At 40.8% G+C, this 22,588-nt stretch overlaps 1 protein-coding gene across 1 annotated transcript in view; it reads left to right on the forward strand.

Moving 5' to 3' along the window:
• The window catches only part of tpo (thyroid peroxidase), a 118,878-nt gene that overhangs the window by 83,126 nt on the left and 13,164 nt on the right, over window positions 1–22,588 (forward strand). The window contains exons 10-12 of the mRNA XM_060855113.1: window positions 2,506–2,764; window positions 2,853–3,023; window positions 11,400–11,637. Coding sequence (XP_060711096.1) covers window positions 2,506–2,764; window positions 2,853–3,023; window positions 11,400–11,637 — 668 coding nt within the window. The remainder of the gene's footprint in view (window positions 1–2,505; window positions 2,765–2,852; window positions 3,024–11,399; window positions 11,638–22,588) is intronic.

Genomic DNA, 22,588 nt, shown 5'->3' on the forward strand with positions numbered 1-22,588 from the left:
TCTACTTTTGACCATTCCAAAGAGCATTTGAATTATCCCAAAGGACATCTGACCCCTTCCAAAGGTGGCCTTAGTCATATCCAAAGGTGTATCCTGCATCTCCAAAGATGCCTGGCAGCTTTTAAAGTCTGCTATTTGTGACTCCCTGTTGTGAAAGCTGGATCAATTTGAAGGCATCTACACTTCAACATGTTGCCTCTATGAATCATGGATACGCAAACGACAGCTCATCCTATCCACTCCTTTCCTCCCAGTGATATTGTGAGTTCCAGGTTCATGGGTGCGTCTTCCAGAATCAGTGCCCAGGTATCAGTTAGTCTAAGTTCACATTTGTGAAGATTCAGTCCATCATATTCTCTAGCAATAGTTAGGAAGAATGAAATGAGCTGATATGCCTGTAAGGAGAAATTGGAGACATTAATTGTGAATAAAAGCAGCCATTGTGGTCGATATTTTCCACTTAACTTACTTGAAGATGTTATTGCACACTTCTGGAACAAGTTGGACTTGATCCAGATCCTCCGGGTTTGTAAGTAGGATCACTACTGCTGCACTGACTGCCATTCTGATTTATCTGTGGCTGTCTCACCTCTCAGTCAGCTAAGGACCTCACACCGGCTGTACGGGAGAAGTAGTTAAGTTGTTATAAACATTTCAAGGGAATCAATAAAGTTTTGATTTTTAAATTTGCTGCATCTTGTGCATTTACCTGTTCAATATAATGCTAGTTTGTACCCGAGCTCTGATCACATTGAAGTTATATTCTCCCGAAGGCAAGAGATCATGTTGCAGCAGGTAATATATCCCAATGAAGTAGAGCACTGTGACAATGTACAGGTTCTATATTCTAAGCTTAATTCTTTACTGCATTGTTCTAGATTTTCAAAAGATAAAAACTTTGGGACATACAAGATATAAGGTCTACCCACAAGAATAGTCAGTGATATAGAGAAATAAGAATGATATGCCTTTCGCTTTCATTGGACAAGAGATTCATGTTGTCAAGAAATATAATTAGGATTGGGAATTATTGAAACCCTGATATCCCATTCTGTTCTCAGGCAACACCGGCTAAACCCATTTACAGCTGCCATTAAAGGCCACCTGTTAGAAAGGCATATCCTAAAGCTGCACTGCACCATTTTTTCTTTTAGCTGTTCCATTGAAAGATAATCAATTTCTTTGTCAGTCCATCCCTGACACATATCACATGCAACAAAGCACAGGATATCATAATCAATTCACTGGCTTTTTTTTATTAACCCCAAGGCAACTGCTTGTTTCAGCCATCGTGTCACCAAACATAACCATAAGCCTAAATAAAAACCGAAAGAACACGGTGGGCGGCACGGTGGCACAGTGGTTAGCACTGCTGCCTCACAGCGCCAGATTTATTGCCCCATTTCAGTCTCCCACCTTCACTCTGCCAAAGCAACCATCAACCCCCCCCCCCACCCCACACCCACTCCCTCACAGCGCCAGAGACCCGGGTTCAATTCCCGACTCAGGCAACTGACTGTGTGGAGTTTGCACATTCTCCCCATGTCTGTGTGGGTTTCCTCCGGGTGCTCCGGTTTCCTCCCACAGTCCAAAGATGTGCAGGTCAAGTGAATTGGCCATGCTGAATTGCCCGTAGTGTTAAATAAGGAGTAAATGTAGGGGTACGGGTGGGTTGTGCTTCGGCGGGCCGGTGTGGACTTGTTGGGCCAAAGGGCCTGTTTCCACACTGTAAGTAATCTAATCTAATCTAAACTGCAGATACTGTAAATCAAAAACAAATACAGAATGTGCTGGAAAAGCTCAGCGGGTCTAGTAGCATCTGTGAAATCAGCGTTAACATTTGTGGTCTGGTGAACCTTCCTCATAACCATAAGCCTGAAATGCATACCTCAAAATAATTGAGAAGAAGCAGTACCCATATACCACAGCCCACCTCAACTCTTTGAAGAAAGGCTTTCACACAAATTGGCTTTGATTGCAGTGAACCACACACGTAGCTTTAAAGAAAAAATGAAAGAGCTTTCACTTTTACAGCTATTTGCTGATCTCAGGAATCCTGAAAGCACATCACAGTTAATGCAATAAAGGACATCACCACTGAAACTGGAGAAATACAGCAGGCATCAACAGATGGAGGCCACAAATAGCAATGAGATGATTGATCAAAGACAGAAATACTGCAGATCTATGTGCTGCCACAGTATGAAGTTAACTTGACAACTAACACAGCAAAACGCTAATGATAGTTTTCAAGCTGACTATTCCTATTATTAAAAACATTCCGATGAGCCTTCTAAAGCTTTATAAGTAACTACTGCTGAGTTGTATTCGAAAGCTCACTGACCATTGATAAGTGCAATATTTGCAATTACATGTCTAGTCATAAAACGTCTTTCCTGGGATAATGCTTTTAACTTGTCTGGTCTAGTAATGATGTATCTAGTTCTATTTTGTGACATTCCTCTGAGAGTTATTCATGGTTGAGATTCACTGTATTTGCTGTAGATTATTACAATGAGAGACTACATTCCGAAAATCCTTGGCTCTCAAGCTTTTGATCAACGACTTGGAAAGTATGATGGATATGATGAAACGCTGAATCCCACATTATCCAATGTGTTCGCAACTGCAGCTTTCCGTTTCGGTCATGCAACTATCAGTCCTAGGATACAAAGATTGGACAAACATTTCAAGGAGCATCCCAAGTACCCGAGTATAAATCTGCATAACAGCTTCTTCAGTCCTTGGAGAATCATAAAAGAAGGTTATTGTTGTTATGAGGCTTCAAATAATATCCCAGCATTCTTACAAGAGGCGAGGAATTAAGTCTGTATTTCCCTTGTGATTGGCAGGTGGTTTAAATCCCTTGTTCAGGGGACTACTGGCTAAACCAGCAAAACTACAGACTTCAGATCAACTGATTATTGAAGAACTGACAGAGAAATTATTCACTCTGACAAGTGCTGCAGCAATGGATCTGGCATCGTTAAACCTGCAACGAGGGCGTGACCATGGACTTCCTGGTAAACTGAACCACCTGAAAAGCCATATCTTACAAATATAATTAAGCATTAAAAAAAATTGTAGGTTTTCGGTGTGTGAGCAGTTGCATTGAGTATGATCGTTTTAATGTTTTTCTGTATAAAATATGGATTGAAAAGAATAATTCTTACCTTAAAAGGGTTCATTTGAAGAATAGCTGGACCTCAATGATTCAGTCAATGTACTCTACCCATCATACACTACGGAAAACTTCAAGCCTTCCAGTTCCCCCTAGGAGCTCCTTTAAGCTAATTACTACCGGTATTTTTTAGATTAGATTAGATTCCCTACAGTGTGGAAATAGGCCCTTCGGCCCAATTAGTCCACACCAACCCTCCGAAGAGCAACCCACCCAGACCCATTCCCCCTAACTCTACAGATAATTTAGCATGACCAATTCACCTAACCTGCACATCTTTGTGACTGTGGGAGGAAACCAGAGCACACCCACACAGACATGTGGACAATGTGCAAACTCCACACAGACAGTGGCCCGAGTCTGGAATCAAACCCAGAACCCTGGCACTGTGAGGCAGCAGTGCTAACCACTGAGCCACCTTGCTGCCCTGACTTCATAGTAATTGTTAAACATAAACTTATCCAAAAGTTATGCTTCTGTTTTTAAGTCAACTCAACAATGGAACAAAAACCAATTAGGAACCTAAAATGCATCAGAGGGGATCACTTACCAACTGTACCATTCCATTGCAAATGTTCCACGGGTTCTTATTAATTATCTGTTTTATTTTATTTCAACAATTTGGTTGGGTCAGAGATTCTGACAAAAATAAAAGATTTTCAAGGGAAGTTGGTATTGTTGTGCTCCTAGTTAAGAGGTATGGGACAAGCCAAATATTTTTGCAGGTTTGGTTTGATATAATGTAATCGTTTAAAAAGTATAATGTGAGGAAGAACTAAGGGTAAAAATTAAAATGACCAGGTTCCAGGATTGAATTGAAACACCAAAAATAATCTCTTACAAACTGAGCAAAGCCATCAGAAACAGTGATGACTAAATAGATGCATGGAGCATGCAAGAAAGCTGTGTTTTTGAGTGAAGGCAGGTTTAAAAGTGAGAGATATATATGCTAAAGGGCATGTTGAGCTTTCTCAGGTGAATAGGTTTTGCATTCTTCTCAGCTTATTTCCTATGCATGAATATGGACAAAACAGCAAATTTACAGGCAGGCAGAGAGGACTTCAGTCCTCAACCAGGAACTTTCAGGCTTCAACGTCCAGGTGCCACATTTAAAAGACACCTTGGACAGCACTTCACTCTCTGCAACCTAGGAGTATCACTCAATCTCTACCTAACACCTCCACCCACCCCTGAAAGTGTCAAGAGACCAGGCAAAAAGTTGTACAGTGCAATCATCCCTCCCTAGCAGTTCTCCTGAAGAACATTCAGGAGATAAGGGGGGTTCGTTTCCTGAGGGATGGCAGTAAGAGGCTATCCTGGTTGATGAAGATAGATGGACAATGTGGCCCTGGAATTCAATGCCTTTGGGTACTTAAATGCACCATGGGCCCAATGCTGCAAGAGGATGAATGATGTATAACACTCCATCAGGGTTTGTACTATATATTCCATGCTTCTCTGAACATTCATTAGCATTCTAATGATAACAGAAAACCAAGATTGAATGCCAAGCATCTCAATCAGATGCCTCTTGAGTCTGTCACATTATTGCATGGAATCAATGTCAGACTACTGTCTCCACACATTGTTATTAACTGTCACACCTCTGTCATTGCTCACACATGAAACAAAAAAAAGTACAATGCTTAGTAGCTCACACCAATAACTGGTTTCATATTAAGAGTGCTTGGAATACTTGGGTTTTGAAGGATTGTGTAAAATGAATTTACTTCCATGGTTTATGGAAGTGGGTTATTTAAAAGAGGTAATTGAAAATTCACCATGGCATTAGAGATTCTCTGTTAAACAACGTTTTCTGTAAATCACATGACTGGTGGTAACTGTTTGCTTAATGTAAAAACGTCAGAAGTCACATTACAACAGGTTATAGTCTAACAGGTTTATTTGAACTCACAAGCTTTCAGCGCACTGCCCCTTCATCAAGTGTAGTGAGATAGAAAAGCACACAGACACAGAAGGCAGAGAGAGATAGAGGCAGAGAGATCAAAAGATCATCTACATGGTGTGAGGAGAGTGTTGAATAAGAAGTCTCTCATAATACCTAATTTAATCAAACAATATTGTTAATCAAACAATAGTGGGCGGCACGGTGGCACAGTGGTTAGCACTGCTGCCTCACAGCGCCTGTAGACCCGGGTTCAATTCCCGACTCAGGCGACTGACTGTGTGGAGTTTGCACGTTCTCCCCGTGTCTGCGTGGGTTTCCTCCGGGTGCTCCGGTTTCCTCCCACAGTCCAAAGATGTGCGGGTCAGGTGAATTGGCCAAGCTAAATTACCCGTAGTGTTAGGTAAGGGGTAAATGTAGGGGTATGGGTGGGTTGCGCTTCGGCGGGTCGGTGTGGACTTGTTGGGCCGGAGGGCCTGTTTCCACACTGTAAATCTAATCTAATCTAAGTCTAATCTAATAGGTCATCCCTTCGCTTGTTATTCAGCTGTTGACACTTTGCTCATACCATCTATCACTCTTGGTCATCTGCAGAGACTTCTTATTCAACACTCCACTCACACCATTTGTATGATCTTTAGATCTCTCTACCTATAAATTCTCCCTCATTATACCTGATGAAGTGACTGCATTCCGAAAGCTTGTGATTTCAAATAAATTTGTTGGACTACAACCTGCCATCATTTGACTTCTGAGCTTGTTCACGCCAGTTCAGCACTGGCACCTCAAGACACCTTAGATTTGTATTTAAGTTAGCTCATTGAGCTGGAATGTTTGTTTTCGGATATTTCATCACCATACTAGGTAACATTATCAGTGAAAGTCTTCGGTGAAGCGCAGGAGTATGTCCCACCTCTCTATTTACAGGTCTTGGTTTCTTAAGGTGGGTGATGTCATTTCTTTTTCAAGGGAAGGTAGATGGGATCTAAGTTGATGTGTTTATTGATGAACATCTGGTTAGAATGCCATGCCTCTAAGAATTCTCGGCGTGTCTTTGTTTCGTTAACCTAGGATATGTGTTTTTTCCCTGACAAAGTGGGGTTCTTTGTCTGTATGAATGGAAACTAGTGATAGTGGGTCGTGTATTTTCGTGGCTAATTGGTGTTCAAGTATCCTGGTGACAAGTTTTCTGCTAGTTTGACCAATGTAGTATTTTTACAGTTCTTGCAGGGTATCTTGCAAATGATATTAGTTTTGCTGGTGGTATCTAATGGATCCTTTATGTTCATTAGTTTGTTGTTTAAGTGTGTTGGTAGGTTTTTAGGCTACCATGATGCCCAAGGGGTCTGAGTAGTCTGGTAGTCATTTCTGATATATTTTTGATGTAAGGTAATGTGGTGAGAGTTTTTAGTTGCGTTATGTCTGCTTGTTTGGGTTTGTTTCTGAGGAATTGGCAGGTTGTGTTTATTGGGTACCTGTTCATCTTGAAAACATTTTATAGGTATTTTTCTTCTGCTGTTTGTAGTTTTTGGGTGCATCAGTGTGATGTAGCTCATTGGAATAATGTCTTGATGTAGCTGTGTTTGTGGGTGTTGGGGTGATTACTTCTGAAGTTAAGTATTTGATCTGTGTATGTTGTTTTTCTGTAGACACTGTTTGAAGCTCTCTGTTAACTGTATGTTCAACTGTTATGTCTAGGAATGGGAGTCTGTTGTCATTCTCCTCCTCTTTGTGAATTTTATGCCTGTCAAGGTATTGTTGATGACATTGTATGTTTCCTCTAATTTGTTCCATTTTGCGATGACAAAGGAATCATCCAGATAGTGGACCCAAAGTTTGGGTTGGATAGATGGGAGAACAGCTTGTCCAAGTCTCTGCATTACTGCTTCCACTATGAGCCCTGATATTGGTAATCCCACGGATGTTCTGTTGACTTGTTTGGAGGTTTTGTTATTGAATGTGGGTTAAGTGGGTGGTGCGATACAGATCCACTAGCTTGAGGATGTTGTCTTTACTGATGAAGTTGATGCTGTCTGGTGTGTGTGGTCCTGGTTTTCCTAATAGTGATGCCAGTGTTTCATTGGCCAGGTTGATGTTAATTGATGTGAAAAGGGCTGTAATGTCAAAGGAGAGCATTATTTCGTCCTCTTCTATCTTGGTGTCATAGATTCATAGAGATGTACAGCATGGAAACAGACCCTTCGGTCCAACCCATCTATGGCGACCAGATATCCCAACCCAATCTGGTCCCACCTGCCAGCACCCAGCCCATTTCCCTCCAAACCCTTCCTATTCATATACCCATCCAAATGCCTCTTAAATGTTGCAATTGTACCAGCCTACACCACATCCTCTGGCAGCTCATTTCATACACGTACCACCCTCTGCGTGGAAAAGTTGCCCCTTAGGTCTCTTTATATCTTTCCCCACTCACCCTAAACCTATGCCCTCTAATTCTGGATTCCCCGACCCCAGTGAAAAGACTTTTCCTATTTATCCTATTCATGCCCCTCATCATTTTGTAAACCTCTATAAGGTCACCCCTCAGCCTCAGGGGAAACAGCCCCAGCCTGTTCAGCCTCTCCCTGTAGCTCAGATCCTCCAACCCTGGCAACATCCTCTTAAATCTTTTCTGAACCCTTTCAAGTTTCACAACATCTTTCCAATAGGAAGGAGACCAAAATTGCACGCAATATTCCAACAGTGACCTAACCAATTTCCTGTACAGCCACAACATGACTTCCCAACTCCTGTACTCAGTATTCTGACCAATGAAGGAAAGCATACCAAACACCTTCTTCACTATACTATCTACCTGAGACTCCACTTTCAGGGAGCTATGAACCTGCACTCCAAGGTCTCTTTGTTCAGCAACACTCGCTAGGACCTTACCATTAAGTGTATAAGTCCTGCTAAGATTTGCTTTCCCAAAATGCAGCACCTCGCATTTATCTGAACTAAACTCCATCTGCCACTTCTCAGCCCATTGGCCCATCTGGTCAAGATCCTGTTGTATCCGTCTTTGATGGTGTTCAGGAGTTCTTGGGTGGAGTGAATGGAGTGGCGTGAATCTTCAATTAGGTGTTGTAGTTTCTGGTGGAGTTCCTTGGCTAATCTGTACGTTGGTGTACCAGGTAGAGAGACTATGGGTCTGAGGGGTGGGGCCCCCAATTTTGTGTATATTAGGTAATCCAAAGAAGCGTGGTGTGTTCGATCCATCTGGCTTCATATTTTCAAAGTCTGTCCTGTTTAATTCTCCTGATTTTTTAAGTCCTGTTAGAAAGGATAAGATTTTGTTTAGGAGTCATGGGGTCGGGTTTATCGCCACCTGCTGGTAAGTGTCAGTATCTGCAATCAGAGCATTTGCCGTTATAAGATAGTCTGATTTGTTTAAATTAATGATCATGCATCCCTTGTCCACAGGAATTACATCATCCACCTTAAGAACTAAGATCTATAAATAGAGAGGCTGGACATACCACCAGTGCTTCACCAGGGACTGTCACTGATGATGCTACCTCGTTATGGAGACGAAACATCTGAAAACAAACCTTTCAGCTCAGTGAGCTAACTTACATACTTCTCATCAACTTGAGCTACAAATCTTCTGAAAAATTGCTAAAACCTGAGATTTATTTTGCCACGTATTCAGTCCAGTACAGTTTTAAGAATGCTCATCCTCCAGAAGACAGTCCCTTATTTAGTCTGCATCTGGCTGCACAGAAGCCAACTTAGGGCCATGGTACAAATCTCAAATACGACTTCCCAGAACAAATATGGGTGTTACTGACAGTCACAGATCAGACACACATAGACACTCCTTTAGCTGGATTTCCACTCTCTTTGCAGAGCTACTTGGCCTTTCTAAATTCCCAAGCATTCTTTTTTTTTCTCTTTCCTTAAACATATACAACAGAGGTTTTTTGGTGAAGTTAAAAATCACGCAACAACAGGTTATAGTCCAACAGAGTCAATAAATGTGATGCTGGAAAAGAATAGCTGGTCAGGCTCCTGATGAAGGGCTTTTGCCCAAACCATTGATTCTCCTGGAAAAGCATAGCTGGTCAGGCAGATCCGAGGAGCAGGAGAATCGATGTTTTGGGCAAAAGCCCTTCATCAGGAGCCTGAACAGCTGTGCTTTTCCAGCACCACATTTTTTGGCTCTAATCTCCAGCATCTACTGTCCCCACTTTCCCCTATATTCCAACAGTTTTATTTAGAGGTATTGGTTTTGGCAGCGCTGCTCCTTCATCAGGTCACTAGTGGAGCAGGATCTTGAGCTCAAAATCATAGTGCCATGCAATTAAAATGATATATTGAACAAACCCAGATTGCTGTTAAGTCTTTCAACGTTTGGAATGGGTTTGCAGGTTTCAATTCATTAATGTGTAAATCCCAGAACTTCTTTCAAGTCACAGTCCTGAGATAATTTAAGGTTTTATACAAAAAAAGGTGACATCTTAGCTCAGACAATGCATGAAAGGTGTAAGGTTAGAGACTGTCTATATTCCAATCTTGAGTCAGACTGGTTCTATTTCCAAAGTAGGAATTTATAAAATGTCACGTGACTTGATTGTCTGAATTGTTTTTTGATTAAAGACATCAACAGGATGCCATTCTTATCCAGCTGAGATTGCTTCTCATTTATATGTACATTATTAAAACCAAGATGTACCCTCTCCCAAGATGAATTGGGGCTTTCTTGTACCAAAAAGCTTCTAAATTGGATTAAAAGTTGAAGCAATGCTTGTAAGCACACTTGGGCATAATTAAGGAAGCTAAAATTAAACTACCTCAACTTTGGCTTAAAATTGAAACCAAACTTTCTACATTTTTACAGTTATATATTTTAAACAATATGGAAATAATGTGGTTGGAAACTTAATTTGCATCCCCATTTAACCCCACTTAAACTTGGGGTGGTAGCGATTGCAAAATGTTTGCTTGAAGTGCTAACTTCTGTGAAGCTCTTGCCCATTTCCATTTCAAATATATCTGCATGGTGCATTTTGGGTCTCAAAGCACAAACCATATCACTAACAATTGAATTTTAAATATAAATATAGCACAAGATGTGACCATTCAGCTATCCATGCATGTACTAACTTTTTGAAAGTGCTATTCAAATTTTCCTCTTAGAGCTGCACTGTTGCCCTTCATATATTTATCAAATCTGTTTTTGTAAGTTATTATTGAATGGCTCCACCACCCTTTCAGGCAGTTCATTCTAGCTCATAGCAATTTCTCATCACATTATCTCTCGTTCATTTTCAAACTAACTTAAATGTAGATCTTCTGGTTACCAATCCTATGCCATTGGATACAGATTGTCCTCATTTAGTCTTGTAAATAACCTTCACAATTTTGACCATCTCTATTTAATCTCTTCTTAACCTTTCTATTCAAAGGAGCAGAGCCTTGGATTGCTAAAAAATCTCCAGTTAACAGAAAAGTCACCAATATAATTCTAATAATTTTGTTTGTATCTCCTCAAAGATCTTCCTAAAGTGTGGCACCCAGGATTGGATGCAATATTCCGGTCAAAGGCTGACCCACCATTTATAAAGGCTTAATATAATGTCCATGCTTCTGTCCTTAAGTCTCTGCGCATAAACATTATTTATGCTTTTATAACAGGCCTCTCCAAATATTTGTGCACATACAGCCTGAGCTTTCTATGATCCTGGAGCATCTTTGAAATGGCTTCATTTTTCTGTGGAAATATATCACTCCATACATTAAATTGCATCTGCTATGTATCTGCTTATTTCATTCCTGCATCAAATCTTCCTGAAATCTGTTTGCATTGTTCCTTATTCCCTATCACATTCCTGAATTTTGTGTCATCTGAAAACTTTAAAATGATGCCTTTACACCCTAATCTAAGACATTATTATATCAAAAAGATCAACGTCAATAATGGGGCACATCCTCTAGTCTCAGATCTCTGTCACTTTACCAATTATATTGTTTCTACTCCTTTGCTGAATGTTTTGATGCTGGTCCCTGACAATGGTGTCAATACCTGTTAGAAGAGGGTTGGTGCATTTATTGAAATGGATGGCATTACTGAACTTGTGATCAATACAGACACATTAGAGTGACATTGTGATAAGTTGCTGTTTGACAGCTATGTTTGAAATTCTTTGTTTCTTCAATTGAGTTGTTTATTTGTTAATACGCCTGCTAAAGTAAAGAAACAGACAATCACAAACTGATGTGTGATACTATCCTCTGATGTATTTTCAGAACCAGAGTTTCTTTTTGACTTCATAAGCTAACAGTGAATATATGACTTTTCTTTACTCTTAGGATACAATGACTGGAGGGAATTCTGTGAACTGGAAAGATTGGAAACTAAAGCCAATTTAAGGAAAGCAATATCTGATTTAGATTTAGTTGAAAAGATAATGGATCTCTATGGGCATCCAAACAATATTGACATCTGGCTTGGTGGCTTAGCAGAAGATTTTCTCCCTGGAGCCAGAATTGGTCCATTATTTGCTTGTTTAATTGGAAAACAAATGAAAACTTTAAGAGAAGGCGATAGGTGAGTTTTATATTGTTTCTTTCCAATCCATCCACATACCTAGACTGTAGGTCACAGCATTCTGCTAAATGTCTAGTTTTATTGCATTAACCAGCTTAATACGAGATTAATCAAGAAATTTGGAACAGAACAGATAGAACTAAAGAAAACCTGTGAGCACTGAAAATTACTAACTTCCTTTTCTGAGCAACTATTACTTTCAAAGGATACAATGTTCATGTTAATTTTTGGAATCTTTATTGTGTATGAATATTGTGATTGTTAGGTTGGCAGTGATGGGTTTCTGGAGCCTGCTATTTTAGGGAAAGGGATTAATGACAGGACTGCAGTAAGGTTAAACTGCTTAAGAATGTTGAGAAAAGGTTCCATAGATAACAAATAATGCAGCCTGACAGACATTTTAGATCAGATTGTACCTGTACTCCCACATATATACAAAAGATGTAGCAAAGCTGAAGAGAAGAGAATTAGATCCTTTTACATTTTGCAGTTTGTCACATAATAAGAGGGCTTTGTTTTAATGTTTTGAAGCCAATTTAACCTTGGTTACCTCATGGTTAATGGTTTGAGCTTTGATTCCACTTTGGAACTTATTTGGATGCCTCTGCTTAACAGTGACCATAGTCTAACTCTGGTAGTTGTCTACAAATATCCTCTTTTTCCTCATTTCTCTCTGCTCTGAATGAAGCTCATGACTGTTGCTGTCACTGCTGCATCATCATAAGCATTGTTATCTCCTTAATCTACATAAGGAATTTCCTGAAGAAGGGTTCATGCCCAAAACGTTGATTCCCCTGCTCCTTGGATGCTGCCTGACCTGCTGCGCTTTTCCAGCAACACATTTTCAGCTCTCATCTCCAGCACCTGCAGTCCTCACTTTCTCCTATAAGGAATTTCTATGCCAGAAACTATAGCAGGGTTTTGACAACAGAATTGTATTTCCATGAAAAACATATGATACTGGCATTACTTTATACATGCTGCATCATTATTGAATCTCCCCCACGGTAATAGTGATACACAAGCCCACTGTCCCTACTTTCTTTCTGATATATTGATGACTGTGTTAGCATTGCAGTGTACTCTCACCCAGAACGGAGAAAAAAAATCAATTGTGATTACATTACTTACAGTGTGGAAACAGGCCCTTCGGCCCAACAAGTCCACACCGACCCACCAAAGCACAACCCACCCATTGCCCTACATTACCTCTTTACCTAACACTACGGGCAATTTAGCATGGCCAATTCACCAGGCCTACACATCTTTGGACTGTGGGAGGAAACTGGAACACCCGGAGGAAACCCACGCAGACACAAAGAGAATGTGCAAACTCCACACAGTCAATCACCTGAATCGGGAATTGAACCCGGGTCTCTGGCGCTGTGAGGCAGCAGTGCTAACCACTGTGCCACCGTGCAGCCCACAATACAAATTGTGCTTCGAATTTCCAATTTTGTTCACCTTCACATAGCCTACATCTGACATCTCCAGGTAAATCAATGATTTACTTGTACTTTGTTCAAATGTAGTTATGGCAGCACGGTGGCTCAGTGGTTAGCACTGCTGCCTCACAGCACCAGGACCCCAGGTTTGATTCCAGCCTCAGGTGACTGTCTGTGTGGAGTTTGCACATTCTCCCTGTGTCTGCGTGGGTTTGCTCTGGTTTCTCCCGCTGTCCAAAGATGTGCAAACCAGATGAATTGACCATTCTAAATTGCCCATAATATTAGGTGCATTAGTCAGAGGGGAAATGGGTCTGGGTGGGTTACTCTTCGGAGGGTCAGTACGGACTGGTTGGGCCAGTAGGGAATCCACACTGGGCCAGTAGGGAATCTAATCTATTCACTGCACACAACATTACCTCCTTTACACGGGCAGCATGGTGGCTCAGTGGTTCACACTGCTACCTCACCGCACCAGGATCCTGCATTTGACCTCGGGTGACTGCCTTTTTGGAGTTTGCACATTCTCCCCGTGTCTACGTGAGTTTCCTTCGGGTGCTCAGGTTTACTCCCACAGTCCAAAGATGTGCAGGTCAGGTAAATTGGCCATGCTAAATTACCCACAGGGTTCAAACATGTGTTGGTTCAGTGCATTAGTCAGGGGTAATAGGATAATAGGGTTTGGGTGGGTTGCTCTTCAGATCCAAATTTTCCCTTCCAACAAAGTTAGTTACAACCCTTTCTGAAAGTGAAAGATTTCTTGCCATCTCCTCATAACGTTTCATGGTGGCTCCGTGGTTAGTGCTGCTTCCTCAAAGCATCAGGGACCTAGGTTTGATTCTAGCCTTGGGCGACTGTCTGTATGGAGTTGGCACATTCTCTCCTTGTCTGCGTGGGTTTCCTCTGGGTGCTCTGGTTTCCTCCCACAATTTAAAGCTGTGCAGTTAGGTTAAATCCTGATGAAGGGATTTTCCTGATCCTCGGATGCTGCCTGACCTGCTGTGCTTTTTCAGCACCACTCTCATCTAAACTCTGGTTTCCAGTATCTACAGTTCTCACTTTTGCCTGAGGTGAATTGGCCTGGCTAAATTGCCTATAATGTTCAGGGATGTGTAGGTTAGGTGCATATGTCATGGGTGAAGGTAGAGTAAGAGGGTAATGGAATGGATCTGGGTGGGATACTCTTCAGAGGTTTAGTGTGGACTTGTTGGGCCAAAGGGCCTACTTCCACATTGTAGGGATTCTGTGACTCTATGCACTGAGTAAGCTAAAAGCAGACTGAGTGAGCACTTTACAAAATAATGCCACTCAATCTGCAAGCGTGAGTCCACCTTCCAGTTATTCGCCATTTGCTTCTGTGCTGTCAGTTCTATCTCAGCCTGTAGCAATGTTCCAGTGGAGAAACAGCATCTCACCTTTGGATGAGGCACTTTGCAACTACCTGGAATCAACATCAAGTTCAACACCTTCAAACCATGAACCCTGTCCTCTGTTTTGATTTATTTTGCCAAATACTTGCCTGCTTCTTGTTTTTGTAATTTTTGCTTTTAGACAAATCTAGCCTTTATTCTGCCATTAACATTTACACTTGCACATGTACTTTGTTTCTTTACTACAGCTGTTAACACTGCTTTGCCTTTTCGTCCATGACATTATTTTCATTTAATATCTCCCATCCTCAAATGTATCCTCAAATTTCCTTTTTGACCACATCACCTTCAACAGCACCCTCCCCACTGTCATCACTTCTGTTCCTTTCTCAACAGCATAAGACCTATCACATGTCTCTCTTTCTTCACTTTTAAAAAGTAGTTTTGGACTTGAAGCATTAACTTTGTTTCTATCTCCACAGATGTGGATGGGCTTTCTGTTTTATTTGGTATCATTCTTATTAGTGATAAATCAATTTATCAATATATTAATAAATTTCATGATACCGAGTGTTTGAATTTGTTAAACTAAAATTGAGCCAAAGTGAATGTGTAACCCATTTAATTGAAGGGACAGTTTTCCTTCATTCATTTAAGAACATGTCCCAACTCACCGACCACCAAGACAGACATTTAAATGTTCCAGTTTGATCAATGTGCTCTGAAAATAGCTTTCAATGACCTCATTTACAAGCTGTTGCCATAGTTATTAGCCCAAAGCAAATTATTGTAAGCACTGTGAAAGTGCTACACTAAGAACAATAGCGAACAACGGGAAAAGTTAACTCAGTAATCATACAAGGTCAAAGGAAAGCCATTTCATTCATGTGTGAGGTGATAGAGAACGAATGAAGAAAACATTCATTGTAATGAAAGCAAAGTGAGGAGTTGAAATTAAATCAAGTTCACGAATTGTAGAATGCTGCATCATATCTGTTGTAATTGTTAGACAAGCAACAAATGCGTAACAGTTTATGTCAGTATCCAAAAGAAAAGGAAAGAACTTACATTTATATGGCAGCCTGAAACTTTCAAGCATTGAGGCAAATATTTTCCATAAATAACATTGCTGCCCATCTCCACAATGATGCTCCAATTCAAGCTATCAAATAAATGTGGCAATGCAGCAAGTTTGATAGCTGCTTACTAAAAAGAAATTTTTTAAAAAAATATTTGTTTCAAATGACTGAGAGGTGTTAAAAGAAAAGAGATGATTCTCTCTTGCTGATAATGATGCCACTGGAGGGGAATTACAGATAAGTCATATTCAAACAGATGCAAATACCTATGTATTGGTAAAAATGTTGCAGAGCTAGAGAGCAATGAATAAGTAAAGATTTGAATCATAGTTTGTAAATTGAAAGAGACAGTGTAAATCATTGGAGATTAGGCATAGAATGAATTGGACTTAACATCGATCTAAATATGGTTGGGTTCACTTTGGATCAGTTTGAACTCAGAGAGAGAGGATGATGAGAGGCCAGGAAGCACATTGGAGAAGTCAACTCCACAGATGACTGAAGTGTGGATTAAGATTTCCTTGGTGATTGGGACTAAAGTAGGAACAGAGATGGGCAACATTGCAGAGATGAGAGTAGTTTTGTTGATGGAAAGGACATAAGTCCTGAATTTCAATTCTGGATCATAGGCCTGCTTATAAATTACCTCTGGCTGGTGCTTTAAAGTCTCTTGATGAATAATATTTGGTCAAAAATGATGCAATGGCTGAACTAGCAGAGGCCCACCACAGTATGAGATTATTGATTAGATCAGACAGATTACATATCATTGAAGACTTGTCAGCAATAGTAGCTGGTTCTTTCACTGCAACATTCCTATGTATTTCTCTTAGCTAGTTAGCCGTACTTTAAAATTGAGATATTTAACATAGTAAAGTTATATCAAAGAAAATTAATATTAAAATTGGATTTAGTGAAAACTATTGAGTGGTACATCTCATCAGAACAGGGCACATTAACAAAATATATAATGGCTTTAGCTTTAAAGTGATTGCATATTCAAAAGAGTCAATGAAGTACAAAAAAATTAAAGATACAATAATACACTTAAAGGAAGAATTAGTGACTAGAACACGTATTCAAGAAGGAACTCCTTTAATGTGGCTAACATCTCAGAATGATCAAGAGATGGAGTTTTTTGAAGAAGTAACAAAGAAGATTGATGAGGGCAGTGTGGTTAATGTGATCTATACGGACTTCAGCGAGGCGTTCAACAAGGTTCCCCGTTGGAGACTAGTTGGCAAGGTTAGATCTCATGAGATACAGGAAGATCTAGCCATTTAGATACAGAATTGGCTCAAAGGTAGAAGCCAGAGAGTGGTAGTGGAGGGTTGTTTTTCAGACTGGAGGTTTATGACCAGTGGAGTGCTGGGTCCACGACTTCTTGTCATTTATATAAATTATTTGGATGTGAGCATAAGAGGTATAGTTAGTAAGTTTACAGATGACACCAAAATTGGAGGTGTAGTAGACAGCGAAGAATGTTACCTCAGGTTACAATGGGATTTTGGTCATTTGGGCTAATGGGCTGAGAAGTGGCAGATGGAGTTTAATTTAGATAAATGTGAGGTGCTGCATTTTCAGAAAGCAAATCTTAGCAGGACTTATACACTTAATGGTAAGGTCCTAGGGAATGTTGCTGAACAAAGAGACCTTGGAGTGCAGGTTCATAGCTCCTTGAAAGTGGAGTCGTAGGTAGATAGGATAGTGCACAAGGTGTTTGGTATGCTTTCCTTTATTGGTCAAAGTACTGAGTACAGGAGTTGGGAAGTTATGTTGCAGCTCTACAGGACATTGGTTAGGCCACTTTGGAACATTTCATGCAATTTTGGTCTCCTTCCTATTGGAAGGATGTTGTGAAACTTGAAAGGGTTCAGAAAAGATTTACAGAGATGTTGCTAGGGTTGGAGGATTTGAGCTGTAAGGAGAGATTGAATAGGCTGGGGCGTTTTTTTCTCTGGAACGTTGGAGGCTATGAGATGATCTTATAAAATCATGAGGGGCACGAAAAGGATAAATAGACAAAGTCATTTCCCTGGGATGGGTGAGTCCAGAACTAGAGGACATAGGTTTAGGGTGAGAGGAAAAAGATATAAAAGAGACATAAGGGGCAATTTTTTTCATGCAGAGGGTGGGGCATGTATGGAATGAGGTGCCAGAGGACGTGGTGGAGGCTCGCACGATTACAACATTTCAAATGGATATATGAATAGGGAGGATTTGGAGGGGTATGGGCCAGGTACTAGCAGGTGGGACTAGATTAGGTTAGGATATCTGGTCAGCATGGATGAGTTGAACGGAAGGATCTGTTTCCGTGCTGTACATCTCTATGACTCTATGACTAAATATCCGATAGGAAGCAATATTAGGTAAGCACCTGCACTGAATCTTGCATGGTCAGTTTTATGAAACTTTGCAGCATTACGTAAAGGAAAAGAAATTTGTTCTATTTCTCTCAGTTCATGATTCTAACATAGAACTTTTCTCATTGGCATTGACACTGGGCAAGTCATTGACCAGTTGCTTGTAGTTTTCCACCCATCATTTTAATGGGGAAATGCTGTAGACATTGCTCTCAAAGTATCTGCCATATGCAGTCTCTGAACAAATCTTTCTCCCAGCATCAGAAGGTAGGGTAATTCCTTCATAGGTTGCTTGAAAGATGGACAGTTCTGGGCATTCACCCTGCGCTCTTGCATTACTTTCCTTCTGGGTACTACTATCTCATAACTATGAGTAAAACAATTGTAATGTAACTTCCACTATTAATTAGCCAATAGACACATCATTTTTAATTCGTTCACAGGATCTGAGCATTGCTGCTCACCTCATCTTCATTGCACACACATAATTGCCCTGAGGACTGTTAAGAGTCAATTGCATTGCTCCGGGTCTGGAGTTGCAGGGGGGGCCAGATCAAATAAATACCGTAGTTTCCTTCCTTAGAGCATATTGTTAATCAATTTCCCCAAAACACAGGACCAGTTTCATGATTACCATTAGATTCTTAGTGCCAGATTTTTATTCAGCTCATACGTAGCAGGATTTGAACCCAGGTCCCTATATTAATAGGCTGGCAGTAATATCACTAGGCTGTCACCTCCCCATTAATGTGAACAGGCAAGGAGCTGCGTCTAACGGCTATAAGTGTCCTGTTCCTTGAGCAATATTTGACCTTTGAGTACAGAATGACCTTTTGCCTCTGGAGCCACTGCCTGCCTTCTCATGCATAGAACACCAAACATAGAAAAATACAGCACAGCAGAGGCCCTTTGGCCCACAGTGTTGGGACGAGATTTAATCCTAATGTAAAATATAATAACTTAACCTACGCACCCCTCAAACGCATCCTGCAAACAAAGTCATTTTGCAAAATGAGCATGTGCATAATGCCTCAGCATTTGAAAACCTTGAGTGGATTGCACTGCGATATTCCGCCTAAGCATTCTCAAGCTTCATGTTGAGTCTCTCAGTGAGGTTTGCAGCCCATAGCCCTGGCCTTCGATGGAGTGACCACGCACTGGGAAAGGTTCCCCAATCAGGACTCTCTCTCATTTTGTTTTCGGAGCTTGAACCTTTGACTGACAGTGACTTCAGAAACCAGAAATCAAAGCATCTGCACGGCAATTGGTGTGAACCAGCACTGAACCATGGAGGAATCTCAGATTGGCTGCATGTTCGTGCAGCCACGCGGCTTAAAGGAAACATTGTCCCACAGATTATTCCTCACTCTTAAGCCTCTGGATGAAAAGGGATGAACTTCTCCCTGACTTTGTTCAGATGCAGCAAGGTTAATTTGAAATGAATGATTTCAAATTAATTAATTAATACATTTTTTTTATTGTCACATGCATTTTGCAATGAAATACAATAAAATAAATGAAAAGCTTCCATTTGTTGCCTTAATCTGGCGCCATTTTAAGAGATTAATAAGAAGAGAAAATAAGAAGACATGGCTTTAAAAGAAGACCCGTCTACGATGGAGTTCTGAGCCACCCTCCCCAGACCCAACGAATGTTGAAGTTACCAATCCTCAGGCGCTATCTTTCGCTGCTGTATCGACTCACCTTCACCACCGCCTACACTGGGCCCAACAACATTAGAGTCTGTTGCCACAATCGGTGTTCCTCTGTTGCCCCTCTGCCACCAAATTGCCAGCAGCGGACTCAGCCAATGATGAAGTCGCCAATCTTCAGGCACCATCTTTCGCCACTGGGCCTACCTCACAAATGTCGTCTCAGAGCTCTCTCTAAACTACTTTGGGCTTGCTCTCCCCTACACTGGGCTGACTCCACCTCGCACTAAGTTTGCTCTTCTCTATGCTGGGCTCGGTCTCTCTTGCCCTAGGCTCAGTCTCCTCTGCACTGGGCTCACTCTCCCTTGTGCTGGGCTCGCTCTCCCTCACACTAGGCTTGCTCTTTCATGTGCTGGGCTCACTCCCCTTCCCCTATGGGTATCTCCTTCGTCAATGCCATCCCAACTGCCACTGCCATCTCTGATTGTCAGCAGGAGTCGACTTTGTTGCATCCACTGCTGCACATGCCCGGGAGACCACGTCTGCTTTCACCCAACTAAGACATCAAGAAAAGAAATTTAAAGAGAAAAAAGGTAAAAGGATATTGGCATGATATTGTCTGTCATAACAGTAGTCAAAATTATTGCCGTGTAGTTTCAATTATTAATTAGCTCAGAGAGATATTCCTTTTTAGTAACAGCAGGCAATGAACTGTGTCTAGGGTCAATGAGTGCCCTTTTCCTTCAGCAACATTTGATCTCTGACAATCTTGTGCAGACCATCTTGTTGTACCTTCCTTCCTGACCCAAAAGAAGATAAACTAACCACGCTTTTTGAATTCACAAAAAGATTGAGTTTATTAATTAATAAATATGAGAAGAATTAGTAATGCAATATGCATACACAGAAATTGGACATGAGATGAATCTAGCAGAATGCTAGTTTTTTTAAAAAAGGACCATACAGGTGAAATAGTTGAACCTTGCAGCCATTACATTGGAGGTTACCAGTAGGTTTGACATTAATAGTTCAATAGTCAATTTCACGATGCTTAATTTGCTGGATCAGTTGAGATTCTGTAGTTCTGATTCTTTCCAGCTGTGACTGAATTCCAGCATCAAGACCGATTTTGCTTTCCAGTTTCCTTTTTTGACCAGTTTGTAGCACTCTAAGTGAAAGTGCCTTTACCTGCAAAACAGGCATAACCAGGGGATAGTCCTTAGACCATGACCTTCATGGTATGTTAACACTGGGACACAGAAATGTACGCACAAGAATGCTTAGTCCTACTAATCCTCATCAGTTAAATCTGTTTTTTTAACCCCTGTCCTTGTGTTGTTTTCAAAGGAAAAATCAAAAAAATATTTCTCCAGTTTGGGACATAATCCAAGAGGGTGGCTTATTTGTTGAATAAGGGGATTGTCAACCCCTCACTATCTTTGCAGTCACAAGAGCTCTCAGTCCAGTCTGTTTCAACTTGTTTCTTCTCCTTACCCCCATCCCACCCCCGCTTTGAAGTACTGTTATTCTAAGTTCCTTCTGCATTGCAGTTGGGTGAAATTTCATGTTTGTCTCTTTCTCGACATTCTTCTTAATTAACATGCACAGCCACCTTTAGCTATATCAGCCCTCTTTTAAAAAAACATTTTTGGAATTACAAGATTAAAATATCCACAATACTTTGGACTTCTGACTAGTAATCATGACAATGATCATTCATTTTTTAATTCCTTTTCCCTTGAAATAGTGATTCCATAGACTGTCATAAGATTAAGATTTCATTAAAGTATTCGAGGATGTTGGGGTCACTGGCAAAATCAATATCAACCTTGAGAAGGTTGTAATGAGCTGTCAACTTGAACCACAGCAGTACAACAGGCGTGAGTGTACCAGCAGAGAACCCATGCAGACACAGGAAGAATGTCCAAACTCCACACAGTCACCCAAGACTGGAATCAAACGTAGGTCGCTAGTGCTGTGAGGCAGCAGTGTGGAGAAAGTGAGCACAGCAGGTGCTGGAGATCAGGGTCGAGACTGTGGTGCTGGAAAAGCACAGCAAATCAGGCAGCATCCGAGGAGCAAAGGAATCAACATTTCAGGCATAAGCCCTTCATCAGAAATGTGCGGCGGTGGTGCTTACCTGTGAGACACTATGTCCCCCCTCCACCCCCACCACCCCACCCCAATGCTTCAGGATGCTATTTGAACCTAGGGATAAATAACAACATAAGACATAGGAGGACGAGTTGGCCATTCAGCTCTTCAAGTCTGTTTGGGCATCCTACAAGATCATGATTGATCAGCCCCAGGCCTCAGTTCCTCTTTTGTATTAACCACTCATCACCCTCAACTTCCTGATATTTCAAAATCTGTCTACCTCCTCTTTAAATAGTGATCTCACATTTACAACTCTCTGGGCAAGAGAATTTCAGACATTTGTTCACCTCTAGGAGAAAATATTCCTTAACATCTGAGTTTTAATTGAGTATTCCTTATTCTCCAATTATGCCCCGAGTTCAAGACTACCCCATCAGTGGAAACATCTTCTTAATAATTGAATTCCAAGGAATAATTTTTGTGACATCCCACCAGTTGTCTGTATCCAACTTGAAAATGATCCATTAACAGTCTGTCTTCTCTGTGTCAACAATCCTTAATCCATGCTAATATTTTACCCCCCATTATGTGAACATGATTCTTCAATAATCACTTACATAACAATTTATCAAATCTAAATATACTGCTGTTTGCCCTTTCTCAGCTCCACTTGTTATATCATGAAAGAACTCCAACAACTCTACCAGGCATGATTTCCTTTTCATAAAACCATGCTGCCTGTTTGATTGTGTTAAGCCTTTCTGAATGTCCAGCTATTACTTCCATAATAATTGACTCTAGTGCATTCACATCTGGGTGTCACTCTTGGATAATTGGACTAATAGAGTTTTTACAATTCCCATATTACTTATGTTTGTGGAATTATCAGGAGCTGAACATGTCCAGTGTTAATCTGCTGAAATGATCATACAGTAAGAACAACCA

This window comes from Hemiscyllium ocellatum, chromosome 3 (genome assembly GCF_020745735.1).
Source record: "Hemiscyllium ocellatum isolate sHemOce1 chromosome 3, sHemOce1.pat.X.cur, whole genome shotgun sequence".
NCBI classification, from domain to species: domain Eukaryota; kingdom Metazoa; phylum Chordata; class Chondrichthyes; order Orectolobiformes; family Hemiscylliidae; genus Hemiscyllium; species Hemiscyllium ocellatum.